The 16,145-nt window shown below is 48.6% G+C and overlaps 1 protein-coding gene across 1 annotated transcript in view; it reads right to left on the bottom strand.

Annotated features, from left to right (window-relative positions):
• Nucleotides 1-16,145, bottom strand: part of GPSM1 (G protein signaling modulator 1) — a 151,653-nt gene that overhangs the window by 4,254 nt on the left and 131,254 nt on the right. Inside the window, exon 12 of the mRNA XM_038745804.1 lies at nt 4,431-4,584. Coding sequence (XP_038601732.1) covers nt 4,431-4,584 — 154 coding nt within the window. The remainder of the gene's footprint in view (nt 1-4,430; nt 4,585-16,145) is intronic.

The following is a 16,145-nucleotide window of genomic DNA, read 5'->3' as shown; positions in this document are numbered from 1 at the left end:
GACCGGGGGGTGACATTCTTAACTTGTCCGAGAATTACCCTTCCCTTACTGATGCATCTGTGTCGGGAAGGAGGGCGTGGGAAAGGGAGAGGAGCAGAAAAGAAGAACCAGGGTTTAAGGATTCAGTTCACTCCTCTGGTGGTGACGTGGTTGGAGATCCCTCTTCTCTCTTGGAGCCTCAGTTTATCTAATTGATGAATGAAGGTGTGGGCTGGATTGGTAGGAGTGAAGCTAAGCACTCAATAATTACCACTGATTGATTGATAAGTCACCAGATGACGCTAAGTACTGCATTATGGTACAGAATTGTGGCCTCATACTTTTTGGTGCCTTCTCTCTAGAATAGTTCAGGCAGGATTTAGATAAATTCATAGACATTCAGAGAGATCCACAGTGGGCTATTAGATGGTTAGGAACGTGGAATGGGGAAAAGTTGGGGATATTGGATGGTCCTTCCCTAACAATCTGGCTATCAAAGAGGGCAACCATTACGCAGTTTGCCAAGCACCTTGTTGCTACTGTCAGAGCTGGAATCCAGGGTTGGGTGGACCACAGAACCCATCCGGTAATGGCATGGATGCAGCCTAGGAGAAGAGGGAATCCCACAACTCCATTGGCTCTTTGTGGGTTGAAGCTGGTCCCTAATGGAGCCAAAGATAGTTGTGTTTGTGTATGCGATACAACCTGTACAGATGAGCTGGAAGCAGAGTGACCCAATGGATGAATCATGGGCCTGGGGGCTAGAGGACTTGGGTTAATAATAGTAATAACTGTGGTATTTGATAAGCGCTTACTATGTGCCAGGCACTGTACTAAGTGCTGGGTGGTTACAAGCAAATTGGGTTGAACACAATCCCTGTCTCACATGGGTCCTCACAGTCTCAATTCCCATTTTACAGATGCGGTAACTGAGTCACAGAGGAGTGAGTTGACTTGTCCAAGGTCACCACAGCAGGCAGGTGGTGAAGCTAGGATTAGAACCCAGGTCCTTCTGACCCCCAGGCCTGTGCTCTATACACTACACCAAGCTTTTTCTCTGTTCTAATCTCGGCTCTTCAGCTTGCCTGCTGTGTGATCTTGGGCAAGTCACAACTTCTCTGCACCTCAGTTTTCTCAACTGCAAAATGGGAGTTCTCCCTACTACTTGACTATGTACGCCATGGAGGACAGCACCTATATATGGTCTGATTAACTTGTATCTACTCCAGTGCTTAGGAGAGTGCTTGACTCACAGTAAGCACTTAACAAATACTGTTAAAAAAAGAAGAACGATGTTTCTGAGGGCTTGTGGCAGGGAGCTGTAGCTCTCAGCATTCCTCTTTCCTATCTCTGCAGGCTGCCAGGAGGGCCTCAGCTGGAGGATGGCCCTCTGTCCCGCTTCTGATCCGAGGGCCAATTTAATGAGCCCTAACTACAGAGCACTCCTCCGAGACATGGGCGAAGGAAAGAAAGTAATTACATCTAATTTGGGGATCTGGTGGAGGGAAAGGGGGAGCAATAATCACAAAGAGCACCTGCAGTTAATTTGCACCCAGTCCTTTGAGATCCATACACCTTTTTCTGTCCCAAGCCCCCCTCAATGGACCATTCTGAGGATTATGGTGCTTGGGAGTTAGTCTCATCCTCCAAACCAGCAGAGGGAAAGCAAATTGTGGAATTCACCCACTTTTCAGCTCCCAGTTCCTAGTCTCAGAAGCCTTCCGCCTGTAATTGGCAGTATGCTCAGCCCTGCAGAAACCTAACACGTACATACAGTTGTCCTTTGTGCTTGAAAAACACCCCATTGATGGCAAAATTCACCTATGGGTTCATGTGTGGCTGAAGAAGCCAACGCAAGGCCCACACTCCTGACCACAGATCAAGACCCATCTGTTTGTTGTGCTGACATGTTGTTGGTCTTCTGCAGCGTCTGGTTCAGTTTTCGCTTTTGCCCCCTTGTTGGCAATCCTTCCGAAACCTCTGCTCAAAAAGAGACATTCCTTTCTGGACCACCGCAGCACACCAGCCTGGCCTATTAGAGGCAGTTAATTCCCAGCTGAAAGCTGAAACGTGGCCATCCCTCAATCAACCATATTTATTGAGCGCTTACTCTGTGCAGAGGACTGTATTAAACGCTTAGGAGAGTATGAAACAACAGAAGAGGTAGGCACATTCCCTGCCCACAATGAACTTACAGTTTAGAGCGGGAAACAGACATTAATATGAGTAAATATCATTCTCAGCAGCAACACAACTAGTAGATTTTTCCATGCTGGGCCTTTTAGGTACCTAAGAGCAGTGGAGGGAATTTTTTAAGGTGGAAGAACAGAAGCTTGGGAGGAATTTGGAGCATTTTGTTCCAAAAGTACAAATCAGTGACAAAATAATAAGCAAAATTAGCCTCTTCAGTTACTGAATCAGCAGCTCTGGTACTTTGGGCAAGAGGGCTGCAGTGTCGAAGAGCCCCTTGATGGACAGAATCTGTGTCTAATTCCCACCTGAATACTCTTTCCCAACTCTTAGTGCAGTGCTCTGCACACAATAAGCGCTTAATAAATGCTACGATTACTACTGAAGACCAAGGTAGCACAGCACCTTGTGCTTGCGGGCGCGAAAGTGATGTGTGGGGTCCCACGGGGGACGTGTCACACTCTCAGTCAGTCACTCATATTTATTTAGCACTCACTGTGTGCAGAACACTGTACTAAGCGCTTGGGAGAGTACAGTTCAATGATAGACACATTCCCTATCCACACTGCAAGGCTGGTCTTTTCAGATGCTCTTTGCATCTACAGCTGTCCTTTGGCTTGAATTTCTATTCCAGGAGAAAGATGGGAGTTTGGGGATGCCCCATCCCATCCACTCCCCGCTCTCCGGACAAAAATGTCAAAACGGAAACGGACGACTTGAAGAAGACGTGTCTTCGACGCAAGGAAGACTTCTTCTTGGTTTGCTACTAACTCATGAGAGGTGGGTGTGGAGCACTGGGGAAATCCGCAAGCCAAGGGAGGGATGGTTTCCCTGATGCTTGCAGGGGTGGGAAAAGGCCTGAGCAGAATCTGGGCCAGAAAGAGGTTCCTGAGAGTGAAGGCCTTCTGAGAGCCAGCCTGCCCTTGCTGTGGGAGGAAGAGAGGGTTTCTGGCCATGAAGGGGGCTGCCAATATATCCCTGGGGGTCCCACACTGTAGCACGTTTGAAAAATAAATGACATTTGGAGGGGTGGGGCCAGATGGTGAGTTTATCCGGGAGGGTGAAATGGGGTGGGAGTTACTTGGGAGGGAAAGAGTTACTCTTTCAAGGGATCGCTTGGCTGGAGTTGTTGGGGGGTGGTCAAGCATGCATTCAGCTAGCTGGGGAAGGCAAAGTTTCAAAGACCTTCCCAAGACTCCCAACATTAATGTTCAATGTTAATGTTGCTGCTGTCCTTTGTACTGGGAGAGCAAATCAGGGGTTCTAAGTTCTTGCTGAGATGAGTGTCGAGAGACTAAACTTTTAATAAATGCCATGATTTACGAAGTACCATTATACTTCTAACTGTAAGCTTCTTATGGGCAGAGAACTTGTTTACCAACTCTGTTATAGTGTAGTCCCCCAAGTGCTTAGTACAATGCTTTCTGTACACAGTAAGCTCTCCATAAATATGACTGATTGATGATTAGTATTGTTATTAATAACCAAATGTCTTCCATAACCAGGGTAGGAATTTCAAGGATGTATGTAAGATCCTATCAGGACCAATTTTTCCAGAATCAATCAATCAACCTATCAGTGGTATTTGTTGAGTCCTTACTGTGTGCAGAGCACTTGTGCTAGAAAGAGTGCGATATAGTAGAGTTAGTAATACTACCACTACTACTAATAATAATAGTGGCATTTGGCACTGTACTAAGTGTTGGGGTGGATGGAAGCAAACTGGGTTGGACACAGTTCTTGTCCCACATGGGGCTCACAGTCTTAATCCCCATTTTACAGATGAGGGAATTGAGGCCCAGAGAAGTGAAGTGACTTGCCCAAGGTCGCAGAGTAGAAAAATGACAGAGCTGGGTTTTAAAGCCAGGTCCTTCTGACTTTCAGGCCCGAGGTCTACCCACCACACCATGCTACTTCATGGTTTCCTGCCCTCAAGGAGTTTACAATCCAGTGGAAAAGAGGATAGCCACCGGAACTGAGAATGACGTAGGTGTCTGCCCTTTGAACGAATGGAGTCCTGGGCCGGGCTTGGTGTTAACAGGGCTCACCCTCTTCCAGATGCCTCAAGCGTTTCTGGATAGTACCCTCCCTTGGGGGGGGGGGGGGGGGGCCCACCTCTAGTGAAAACCTAATCAAGATCCTCTTCTGCTTGGGATGGTCCTTGCCTGGAGTCAGGGGGCTGGCCAGGTGCTCCCTGGCTGGCAGTCCTCCTCCTGCCCTCGCGGCCCGGGTCAGTACCTCCCTCCACCCCCTCAACTTACATATTCTGTCCTCTGGGTTCGGAGTGGCCGCAGCTTCCGCTGCCCCTGTCTGGCTTTCTTCCAGCGTACAGCGCTGATCGTCCATCCGGTTGCTTTGAAATTTACTCAGGAGGTCGAAGAAGCATTCCTCATCGGAAGGGGCCCGCTTGATTTTCTGGACAAGAGAGGGGGAGGAAGGTCAAGCTAGGTCTTGGCAATGGCCCCATCTGAGCTCTTCTGTCCATTACTAATCATGGAGAAAACCACTAGCTCTCTTTCTCTTTCCCCCTCCCCTCCAGTACAATACAACAGAATAAGCAGAGACATTCCCTGCCCATAATAATAATAATAATAATAATCATGATGGCATTTATTAAGTGCTTACTATGTGCAAAGCACTGTTCTAAGCGCTGGGGAGGTTACAAGGTGATCAGGTTGTCCCACGGGGGGCTCACAGTCTTAATCCCCATTTTACAGATGAGGTAACTGAGGCCCAGGGAAGTTAAGTGACTTGCCCAAAGTCACACAGCTGACAATTAGCGGAGCTGGGATATGAACCCATGACTGACTCCAAAGCCCGGGCTCTTTCCACTGAGCCACACTGCTTCTCAGAGCTTCCTTGTGTTAAAGGACTGGTCTCCTCCACCAAGAAGGGGTTGGAAGTGATCGCCGTGTGTTAAAATGTCTCCATGTGATAAATAAACCAGGCATCAGAGACCCTGAACTCCCTGCTTTGGTCCAGGCACCTGGCTCCCTCTGCTCAAGTTTTTATGAGACCCTCTTCAAACAAAAGGCGTTCAGACATCTTTGTCATCCTCCTCCTCATCACCATCAGCAGAAGCAGCAGCAGGAGCAATTACAGCAGCAGAATTGGTGAGTGCCAATTTTGTGACTAAAATTAAATCAAAACCTTGCAGGGCACTGAGAAGAAGCAAAACACAAACACTCTCTGCTCTTATGGGATTTACAGTCCAAGGGGAGTTTATTCATTCATTCAATCACATTTATTGAGCGCTTACTGTGTGTAGAGCACTGTACTAAGCTTATGACAAGGTAGTAGTAGTAGCAGTAGTTGTAGTAATAATAGTATTTATTAAACACTGTGTGCAAAGTATTGTTCCAAGCACTGGGAGAGAATACACAGGTGGGAATTAGACATGGTATGGGAGCGGCAGGTGTGTTTACCCTCCCACACCTGTCCCTTCCACTATTTCAGTGCAAAGAGCATGGGCTTGGGAGTCAGAGGTCGTGGGTTCTAATCCTGACTCTGCCACTTTATCAACTGTGTCACTTTGGGCAAGTCACTTAACTTCTCTGTGCCTCAGTTACCTCGACTGTAAAATGGGAATTAAGCCCCACACGGGACAACCTGATAACCTTGTATTTACCCCAGCATTTTGAACAGTGCTTGGCCCATAATAAGCACTTAACAAATACCATTATTATTATTATATCAGCCCAGTGCAAAGCAAGATTCAGTCCTCACTGGGGCTGGGAATCCACATGAGAAGAGCTTGTGTCTGTGAGTTAGGAGTCCTGGGTTAATCCCAGCTCTGCCACTGGCCTGTTATGTGATCTTGATCAAGTCACCTAACAGTGCTATGCCTCGATTTCCTCATCTATGACATGAGGATAAGACACCTGCTCACTTTATCTCTGTTTGTGAGCTCCAAGTTAAATAGGGATTGTGTCCTATCTGAGCCCCTTGTGCCCAACCCAAACCCAGCGCTTGATCCTTGGTAAGCGCTTAATAAATAGCATTGAAACGGGAAACGGGTATACTAACTTTATTATATTGCACTCTCCCAAGTGCTTAGTACAGTTCTCTGCACACATTAAGTGTTCAATGAACACCACTGATTAATTAAAGAAATGGGGAGAGAGAAAGCTGCATCTATCTGTGTGCTGCTGTGGGCTACTAATAGATTCTGTTGGCTGGAAGGCTTCCATCCTCCTCCCCTCCTTCCCCAGCCCACCTCCTGAGGATCTTCTTTGGAGACCATCCCACTTCAATCTTTTAGCTCCATCCCAGGTGCCCTTCGATTTGTGTGGGCTGAACTAATGTTGGGATTGGGGACACACTGGGTAGAATGGAAGGCTGGAGCCTCACTCCACGGCCCTTCTAAGTAGAGGCCCCAGGAGGCTAGTCTCCCCACAACACAATACCCACCCCAAAGAAGGAGCAACCCCCATTACCGGGGAAGTAGAGGGAGAGTGAAAGACAGACAGAAAGAAGGAAGGCTGCAGAATTCTACCCTTCTCTCACCCCTCCATTCTCCGGGAAATGGGAAGTGGAGATGATGATGATGGAGGTAGTATTTATTAAGCACTTACTATGTGTCAAGCACTGTTCTAAGCACTGGGGTAGATACAAGCTAATCAGGTTGGACCAAGTCCATGTCCTACATGGGGCTCACAGTCTTAATCCCCATTTTACGGATGAGGTAACTGAGGCATAGAGAAGTGGAGTGACTTGCCTGGTCCCATATCCTAAGGCACCTTCAATCCTCCACTTCTGTCTACCCATTCGTTCTGCTTCTCCCCAAGTCTCCGGGTAAAATTCAGTCTGACAGCCCAACCCAGAGAGAAGAGAGGAGAGGCAGGACATAACAAACAGCTCTTGCCCCCTGCCTGATTCTCATTAGCTCCACTGCCTAAGGTTAAGTGACTAATTCGTGGAGACTTGTCGCAAGAAGCAGAGGAGGCAGGTCACAGTAGAGAAGGAAAGCCGGGGAGACGCCCCTCTGCCATCAACTCTGGCTTCACTCAATCATCCATCTGCCTCCTCTCTGCCTCTGCCCTTCTGCCTCTGGTGCTCTAAATGGATTAAGAATAATAGTTGAGGGATTTATCGAGCGCTCGCTGTACGCTCAGTAATAGGCCCTTTATGCTTATGCTGAGAACTTTATACCAAGTGCTGGAGGGGGGAATACAAACTAAGCAAATTCAAGCGCGGTCCCTGTGCCACCAGGGGATCACAATCTAGGCGGGGGAGGACAGATACATAAAAAAAAGAAATAAATGATAGACAGTTACAGACAATGGGAACATTCAATACATGAATCAGTAGCAAAGGGAGTAGGAAGTATATAAGTCTTCCCTTAGTCTGCCAAGTCTTCCCAACATTTGAACATTTCCAAGCTCTGCTACAGTGAGTCCCAGCCAGGTCTAAACTGCATCAGCGTCCGCTGGCAAACTTCCGCGGGCAACTCCCATCCCCTCCTGTCCCACAGGAACTCAGGAGGGATTCCGAGACCCTCCGGCTCCTTGGAGTCATTGGGGGCTGTCTGCAGCCCACAAGGCCCAGAAGTGTTCCACCAAACTGCCCGGCTGGAAGCAGTGAATCCTGCGGGAGAACCCCAAAAGAGCAGCATCGGGGTCTGGAGGCATATTAAGCCCCTATCCTGGCCAGGACCACTGCCCCGGGTGGCAAGGTAGCCAGATGGCTAGTTGACCCAGCCGGATGTATTGCCGGGTCTCAAGCAAACGCAGCAGACCCTGCCCTAGTCGGGCCTACCGACGAGTGACTGGGTGAGAAGGGTGGCTTAGTGGCTAGTGGGAGTCAGAAGGAGCTGGGTTCTAATCCCACCTCTGCTGCTTGTCTGCTATGTGACCTTGGGCAAGTCTCTTCGCTTCTCTGGGCCTCAGTTACCTCATCTGTGAAATGGGGATTAAGATTGAGCCCCATTTGGAACAGGGACTGTGTCCAACCTGATTAGCTTGTATCTATTCCAGCTTTTAGTACAGTGCTTGACACATAGTTGCGCTTAACAAGTGACAGAGGAAAAAAAGGGGCATTAATCAATCAGTCGTATTCACTGAGCACTTACTGTGTTCAGAGCACTGTACTAAGTGCTTGGGAGAGTATAACGCAACAGTAAATAGATACATTCCCTGCCTACAACGAGTTTATTGTCTAGAGGACGAGTTGAAGAGGTGGATTCCCAAGGGCTTTGCTCATTTCCCGACCGGGGATGGGTAGACGCAGAGTCCCCGGTAGGTGAGGAGCAGTCCCGAGATCCACAGTACGGCAGCAGCAAAACCTAGAACTCCACCTCTCCTGCTCTGGCCTCTAACCGCCAGACATCACCCTCTCTGAATGGAAGCAGTGTTGGAGGCATTCTTCGGGAAGGACCGAGAATAGTTTCTTCCCGGCGGCTCCTCGAGATCCCACCCAGAACACAGCTCTGGTTGCACACAGCCGTCAGGGGTTTGGTCCCTGGGAGACAGCAGAGGGTACTAGAATGGTGGAGCAGGCAAGACTGAAGACCTTGGCCCTCCCAGGAAGTTGGCAATAATGATAATAATAATAATAATTGTGTTATTTGGTAAGTGTTTACTATGTTCCAGGCACTATACTAAGCGCTGGAGTAGATACAAGATGATTGGGTTGGACACAGTCCATGTCCCACAGAGCATTCACAGTCTTAATCCCTATTTTACAGAAGAGGAAACTGAGGCACAGAGAAGTTAAGCGACTTGCCCAAGGTCACACAGCAGACAAGTGGCAGAGCCAGGATTATAACTCAGATACCTCTGACTCTCAGGCCTGTGCTCTTTCCATGGGCCCAGCTGGTAGTAGCAGTGACATTTATGGCACACTCATTGCCACAAACACTTGGAGGAAAGGAGCTTGAAGTCCTCATCTGAGACCACGGGTGCCTCCAACCTGGCAGAAACTCTCACCTAGAGGAATCTTACAGTCCTCTAGACTGTAAGCTTGTTGTGGGCAAGAAACAAGTGTACCAATTCCGTTGTTTTGTACTCTTCCAAGTGCTTAATACAGTGCTTTGCACACAGTAAGCACTTAATGAATACAATTTGATGTAATGATAATAATTGTGTTATTTGTTAAGCACTTACTGTGTGCCAGACACTTTACTAAGCACAAGGGTGGATACAAGTAAACTGGGTTGGACTCAATCCCTGTCCCACAAGGGGCTCATACTTTCACTCCCCATTTTACAAATGAGTTAACTGAGGCTCAGAGAAGTGAAATGACTTGCCCAAGGTCACATAACAGAGAAATGGCAGAGCAGGATTAGAACGCACAGCCTTCTGACTCCACGCCATGCTGCTTTTCTGTGAGACTTCAACTTTGGATCCTGCTGTTCCTCGCCTCCCAAACTCCCCTCTCCTCAGTCAGTAGGGCCAATTTAATCTCCTCTTGGCAGCAAGAAATCCTGGCGCTGCATACTGAGTCCCCTCACACCTAACCAGGCAGGTGGGGGCCCTGGATGTCATCTCTACGTGTACCTAAGGTGGTAGAGAGCCCAGCACCCGTCAGACCCCCGCCTCCGGGGGGACCAGGCACCGCCTTTGAGCTTGGTTTTTCCCTTTGCTCATAATAATAATAATAATAATGATGGCATTTGTTAAGTGCTTACTATGTGCCATGCACTGTTCTAACCGCTGAGGTAGATACAACGTAGTCAGGTTGTCCCATGTGGGGCTCACAGTTTTAATCCCCATTTTATAGATGCGGTAACTGAGGCAAAGAGAAGTTAAGTGACTTGCCCAAAATCACACAGCTAATAAGTGGTGGAGCTGGGATTAGAATCCGATGACCTCAGACTCCCAAACACGGGCTCTTTCCACCAAACCACGTTGCTTCTAATTTCCTACTATTAAAGCATGTTTTCTTGAAGGTGGAAGCAGGTCCAGACCCACTCCTGGATCCAAACTCCAGCCCTTTCTTTCACTTTGGACCCCAGCTTCTCTGAGCCAGAAACCAGATTAAAACACCTTAAACTTACTTCTGCACTAAGAGAAAAAAGCAATACTGAGAGCTTAGGGTGAGGTGAGGAGATGAGAGATATTTCATCTCGGCTGCAAGTCCAGGCTCTGAGCATTGCTGTGGATTACTTGGATACCTAATTACCTTCTTGGAACTGACAGATTGGGGGATGGAGACCAGATGGATGGAGGCCAGGGATGTGGACTTAAACTGGACATTGGCCCCATTTACAAAGCCTTTCCTCCACTCTCTGCTCTGTACCCCAAACCTAAAAGCAGGCATCTCCTGGTTCTTCTTGAAGAAGGAAATGTGGGTCAGGGACATGGCTGAACTTGCCCAAGTCTCCAGGAAACTGATGGGTGGTCTTCCTGAGCCATTATCATAACTATTATTATTATTATTATTATATTTGTTAAGTGCTTACTCTATGTCAAGCATTGTTTTAAGTGCAGGGTAGATACAAGTTTGTCAGGTTAACTGTGCCTCAGTTTCCTCATCTGTAAAATGGAGAATAAGACTGTAAGCCCCATGTGGGATAACAATTAAGCCTGGCCTGGCTCTAGGGCCTGGCTCAGAATGTACACTGTGCTGTTGGAGGTTTTAATTTGCATCTATCCACGACTCACGGGCTATGGGGATTTTATTTTTTTAACAACTTGTTCCATCTGATTCCTTCATTTTGAACATCGCTGTTTGCTGAAGGTGTAAGACTGCTGCGTGTCCAGTTTAATTCTTTAGTTGGGATCAGGACATAGCTCACTAGAAAGCTAATCTGGATGTGTCTATGATTTGAAGCTGCTAAACTGCTTGGAGAAACTGTGCCCAACCTGATTAGCTTGTATCTACCCCATTCCTTAGACAGGGTCTGGCACATAATAAAAGCTTAATAAATACCATGAAAAAAAATTGGGCACAGTTCTTATCTGGCGTGGCTCAGTCTTCCTGAGCCATGGACTGACCCAGAGTACCTTGTGTGCTGGCCCATCCCATCCAGGTTTCTGTCCTCTTCTCTCCTTCTGGCTGCTACCCCAATTTGGTAAGGCAGAACTCAGGAGCATCAGGTTCGGGGGCCTGGGATTAGGCAGAGCCAGAGTTTTCTGGACTGAAGACTGTGGGCTCTCTTAAGGGGTTTGGGCCCTGATCCATGTTCTTCCCTGAGTGAAAAAGGGAAGCCATGGGGGCTTTCCTTTCCTTTCCTTCCCCTTCCTGAGTCATGCAAATCTCCCCTATTTCCCCTACCTAAACTTCAGCAGAGGTCAGGGGTGGGGGGCAGAGGGTGTGTGTGTGTGTGCACTTTGCTGTACCCATCTGTCTTCCCATCTCAAACTAAAATGCTCTGGATTAACTGAGAAGCCTAGAGAGGCCAGAGAAACCCACCCAGGGGGCAAGTCAGGAACCCGGATACCTCTTCCTTTACCTTCCCTACTCCCTAGCCAGGGAGAAAAAACAGATGTGATACTATCAATCAATCAATCAATCAATCGTATTTATTGAGCGCTTACTATGTGCAGAGCACTGTACTAAGCGCTTGGGAAGTACAAATTGGCATCACATAGAGACAGTCCCTACCCGATAGTGGGCTCACAGTCTAAAAGGGGGAGACAGAGAACAGAACCAAACATACCAACAAAATAAAATAAGTAGGATAGAAATGTACAAGTAAAATAAATAAATAAATAAATAAACAGAGTAATAAATATGTACAACCATATATACATATATACAGGTGCTGTGGGGAGGGGAAGGCGGTAAGGCGGGGGGATGGCGGTAAGGCGGGGGGATGAGCCCATGAGGCCGTGCTGTCCATTCACCCCATCCCAGTTAGAAACACCAGAAACCCCTTTTCTTCCAGAAAGCTCCAATGGGGAAAGGCAGTGATGGGTGGGCAGGGCTGGAGGGCAAGTCTGAGAGAGGATTGCCACTCCTCTGGCTTAGCCGGCAGCACCTAACCAAGGCTGGGCCCTGGGCCTCACTCACTCAACCCGCACCCTTCATTATTTACCTCAAAGCAGGACCACTGGGGTCCAGCACATTTCTCCAAAGGTGATCCCCTTCTTGGCCCTTCTAGAGGCAAATGTGGTGAGAATCCTGCCATTCCTTTGGGAGGGAAAAAATGGAATATTTTCCCCATATTCCTATTTAAAGATGAAGAAAACTAACTGCACAGATATTCATAGCTTCCAGAAGAGGCCCCTCTCCAGCTCGGGGGAGGTCTCTTTAACCCACCCAGGACAGACAGATGACTGTTCTTTCTTTAAATGTCTTCAGTGGTGAGAAGTCATCACCTCCCATGGTAACCTGTTCCGTCATCTACCTCCCTATCAGGAAGTTCTTCCTTATGCCTAACCCTTTCTTGCTACAATTTTATGCCAGGTAGTATGGGACATGGCTAGGGTCCAGTCTCCATGCCGATCCAAAGCCTCGGTCACCTGTATGCCCCTCTGGCTCTCAGCAGCTCCCCTAAACTGCTCGGAGAAACTGGGTCCTGCATCCCTTGCCTTGTAATCACCCCCGATTCCAATTTACCTCCCAAAGTCATGCTCCTTCCTCTCTCTCTCCCTCCTAGGCTGCTTCGGGGCCAGGACCAGGCCTCGCAAATGTTTGCAGCAGGCGGGAGCCTATCTCCTTTGACGGGGGGAGGATGAGGCGGGGGTGACACGCCACCACCTCATGACCCATGACCTTTCCTTTCTCCAGAGGGGTGAGGCCCCAAAAGCACCTTGCCCAACTAATCCCGGGGAGGGGCCGTCAGAACCAGAAATTCCCGTCCCCGTCCTGAACAGATGGCAACCCGAAGGGGAAGGGAGATGAGGCCGGGACTACTGCTCTGCAGAGTCTCCTGCCGGGCAATGTCCAAAGTCAAGCCAGTTCGAGGGGTGGGAGGAGGCCTGTGGGTTGGGAGTGAGGGTTTGTTCTCTGAATGAGGCTGGAGCTCCCAGCGGAATTGGGGCTTGGCAGCCGGCCCACAGCTCCGCACTGCTGGCGGGGTCAGAGAGACCTTGGGTCACCCCCTCTCAGCCCCAGTGCTTGTTCCCGGCACCTTGCAAGCCCGTTGCCCTTCTCCCTGCTACAGGGCGATTGGGAAAAGCCGTACAGATCTCTAAAGACCTTGCATGGGAAAGAGGACAGAGAGGGAGATTTCCCCGGAGGACACATCGAGCAGCAAAGTGTCTCAGCTCAGCCCCTTATTGCGGGTGTGTCTGCATCTGTCAAGGATACCCTGACCCATCAGACATCCTCCTCCCTTCACCCCCAACACCCACTGTCTCCCTGGAATCCAATCTCTAGTTCCTGCGTTGTCTAAATCTCTTCTGAGGCTGGGGTGGGGATGTGTGTGTGTGTGTGTGTTGGGGAGGTTATGGGCCTGGGGAGGTGGAAGGACAGATTTCTCAATCGAGGGTGAAAACCACCCAACACCTTTTCTTTTCACCAGAACGGTCTCAGCTGTCAGAATAACAGCTTTCAGCTTCCTTGGCAGCAAGGAGAGATGGAAGCCCTCAGGGGTGTGTTTCAGAAAGGTTCAGGGCAGGGATTGGGGCAGGAATTGACTCTGACTCTCTCTCTGTGTCTGTCCCTGTCTCTCCATAGATCTGCAGAGTTTCGAACCAGAAGTGAGGGAGGAGGGAAGAAGGGACTCCTGACTCTTCCAGTCTAGGGGTGACTTCATATGGCTTCCCCCTCCTCCTCCTCTCCTTTCCCCGTGCCTCCCCCTCCTCCTCCTCCTCCTCCTTCTCCTCCTCCCCCTCTTATTCCTCCTTGTCCTCTTCCTCCTCCTCCTCAGTACAGACAAACTCAGCTAGTTGAGGGAGAACCAGCTGCTAACTGATCTGGGTCAGTGTCTGAGCTGGGGAGTAAAGGAGGCCCAGCTCAGCACGATACCAGCCCAACCTGCCCCTGTATAAGAGCATAAGCCTTGTTGGGTCAGAGGCTCCCAGTTTGGTATCGGAAAGGAATTTGATTGGCAGGGTTCTTTCATTTCCCTGGATTCAGGCCTGAATAGACTCCTTCCTAGGATGCCATTATTCCACCTGCTCATTACGCTCCCTAATTGAGGCTGGGAGCCTCTCCCAGGACTTCCTTCAGCCTCCACACCCCGGTAAAGTTAGGCTGGGCTCACCACAGGGACAAAGCCCAGCCAGGAGGGTTTCGGTGAATTCCAACCTGTCTCCTGCTCACGGCTATTTCCTAGAAACCGCTCCTTTGGTTTGGTGAATAGTTCCCGAGAAAGGCTCCAGGAACACTTTGCTTCTTTCCTAAAAGTAGACCGCTTTGTCAACAGGCACAGGGGCTGTAGAGGACACACAAGTGCCCCATTCTCGGCTTCCCTTCCCTTTCTTTCCTCCCCGATGGAATTTTCCAGACAAACCTCCACCTCAGGGCCGGCTTCTTGAGGGAATAGGTCCTGAGATTTTCCCAGAGGGAATATCACAATCCCCCAGGGTGACACACATTCTTCTAAAACAGAAGTAATCAGCTGCTTCCATGCCAGTCTCTCCAAGCTGAGAAGCAGCATGGTCCAGTGGGTAGAGCCTGGAAGTTCGAAGGACCTGGGTTCTAGTCCCAGCTCCGCCATTTATCTGCAGTGTGATTTTGGGCAAGTCACTTGTAAAGTGGGGATTTAAGACTGTGAATCCTATGTGGGACAGGGACTGTGTCCCACCCAATCATCTCGCATCTACCCCAGCACTTAGATCAGTGCCTGGCACATACTAAGTGCTTAACAAATACCGCAGTTATTATTATCATCATCATTATTATTATGACTTGTTGTAGCATTTATCCAGCTCCCACTGGGTACGGTGGACTGCACTAGGTGCATGTGAAATACAGAATAACAAAGTAGCACTTTCTGTATCCTCAAGGAGTTTACACTCTAATGATGGAGAAAAGCCTGACAGTCACTCAAGCATGCTAACTAACTAAGGATTCAACCCATTGTATGGATTAGTAAGCAGATAGAAGGGCTCATTGTTAAAGTTCATCCATATTCCATTCATTCATTCATTCAATCGTATTTATTGAGCGCTTACTGTGTGCAGAGCACTGTACTAAGCGCTTGGGAAGTACAAGTTGGCAACATATAGAGATGGTCCCTACCCAACAGTGGGCTCACAGTCTAGAAGGGGGAATCTGAGCCCCAAATCAATCAACGAGTCAATCGTATGTGGGTGAAGGGCATGTCTTCCAACTCTGTTATATTGTTTTCTCCCAAGTGCTTAGTACAGTAGTCTGCACACATCAAGTGCTCAATAAAGCAGTATAAGAAGCAGCAAGGCCTTATGGATAGAGCAGAGGCCTGGGAGTAAGAAAGACCTGGGTTCTATTCCTGGATCTGCCACTTGTCTGCTGTGTGACTTGGGCAAATTTCTGTGCCTCAGTTACCTCATCTGTAAAATGGGGATTAAGACAGTGAGCCCCCTGAGGGACACGGACTGTGTCACACCTGATCATCTTAGTACACACCTGATCCCAGTGCTTAGAACAGTGCCTGGCACGTAGTAAGCACTTAACTAATACTATAAATAAATAAATACCATTGATGATGATTTGTTGAGCACTTACTCTGTGAAGAACACTGCACTTGGTGCTTGCGAGTACAAAATAACAAATTTGGTAGATGTATTCTCCAGAAATGTTTTTTCCTGAGACCTTTCTCTAACATTTCATGGCCGTGTCTCACTCTTCTTGCCCACAGCAAATGTCACCCCTGCTTGTCTTGATTAGCAGTGGGGACTAGTGGATAGAGCACAGGCCTGGAGTCAGAAGGACCTGGGTTCTAATCCCTGCTCCATCACTTGTCTACTGTCTGACCTGGGGCAAATCACTTAACTTCTTTGTGCATCAGTTCCCTCATGAGTGTGAGCCTCATGTGGGAAAGGGACTGTGTCCAACCTGAGTAACCTGTATCTACCCCAGCCCTTAGAACAGTGCTTGATACATAGTAAGCACTTAACAAATGCTATTATTATTATTATTAAAATGGGGATTAAGACTCTGAA

The sequence above is a fragment of the Tachyglossus aculeatus genome, chromosome 4, assembly GCF_015852505.1.
Source record: "Tachyglossus aculeatus isolate mTacAcu1 chromosome 4, mTacAcu1.pri, whole genome shotgun sequence".
Taxonomy (NCBI): Eukaryota; Metazoa; Chordata; class Mammalia; order Monotremata; family Tachyglossidae; genus Tachyglossus; species Tachyglossus aculeatus.
This window is presented reverse-complemented; position numbering and strand designations above follow the sequence as displayed.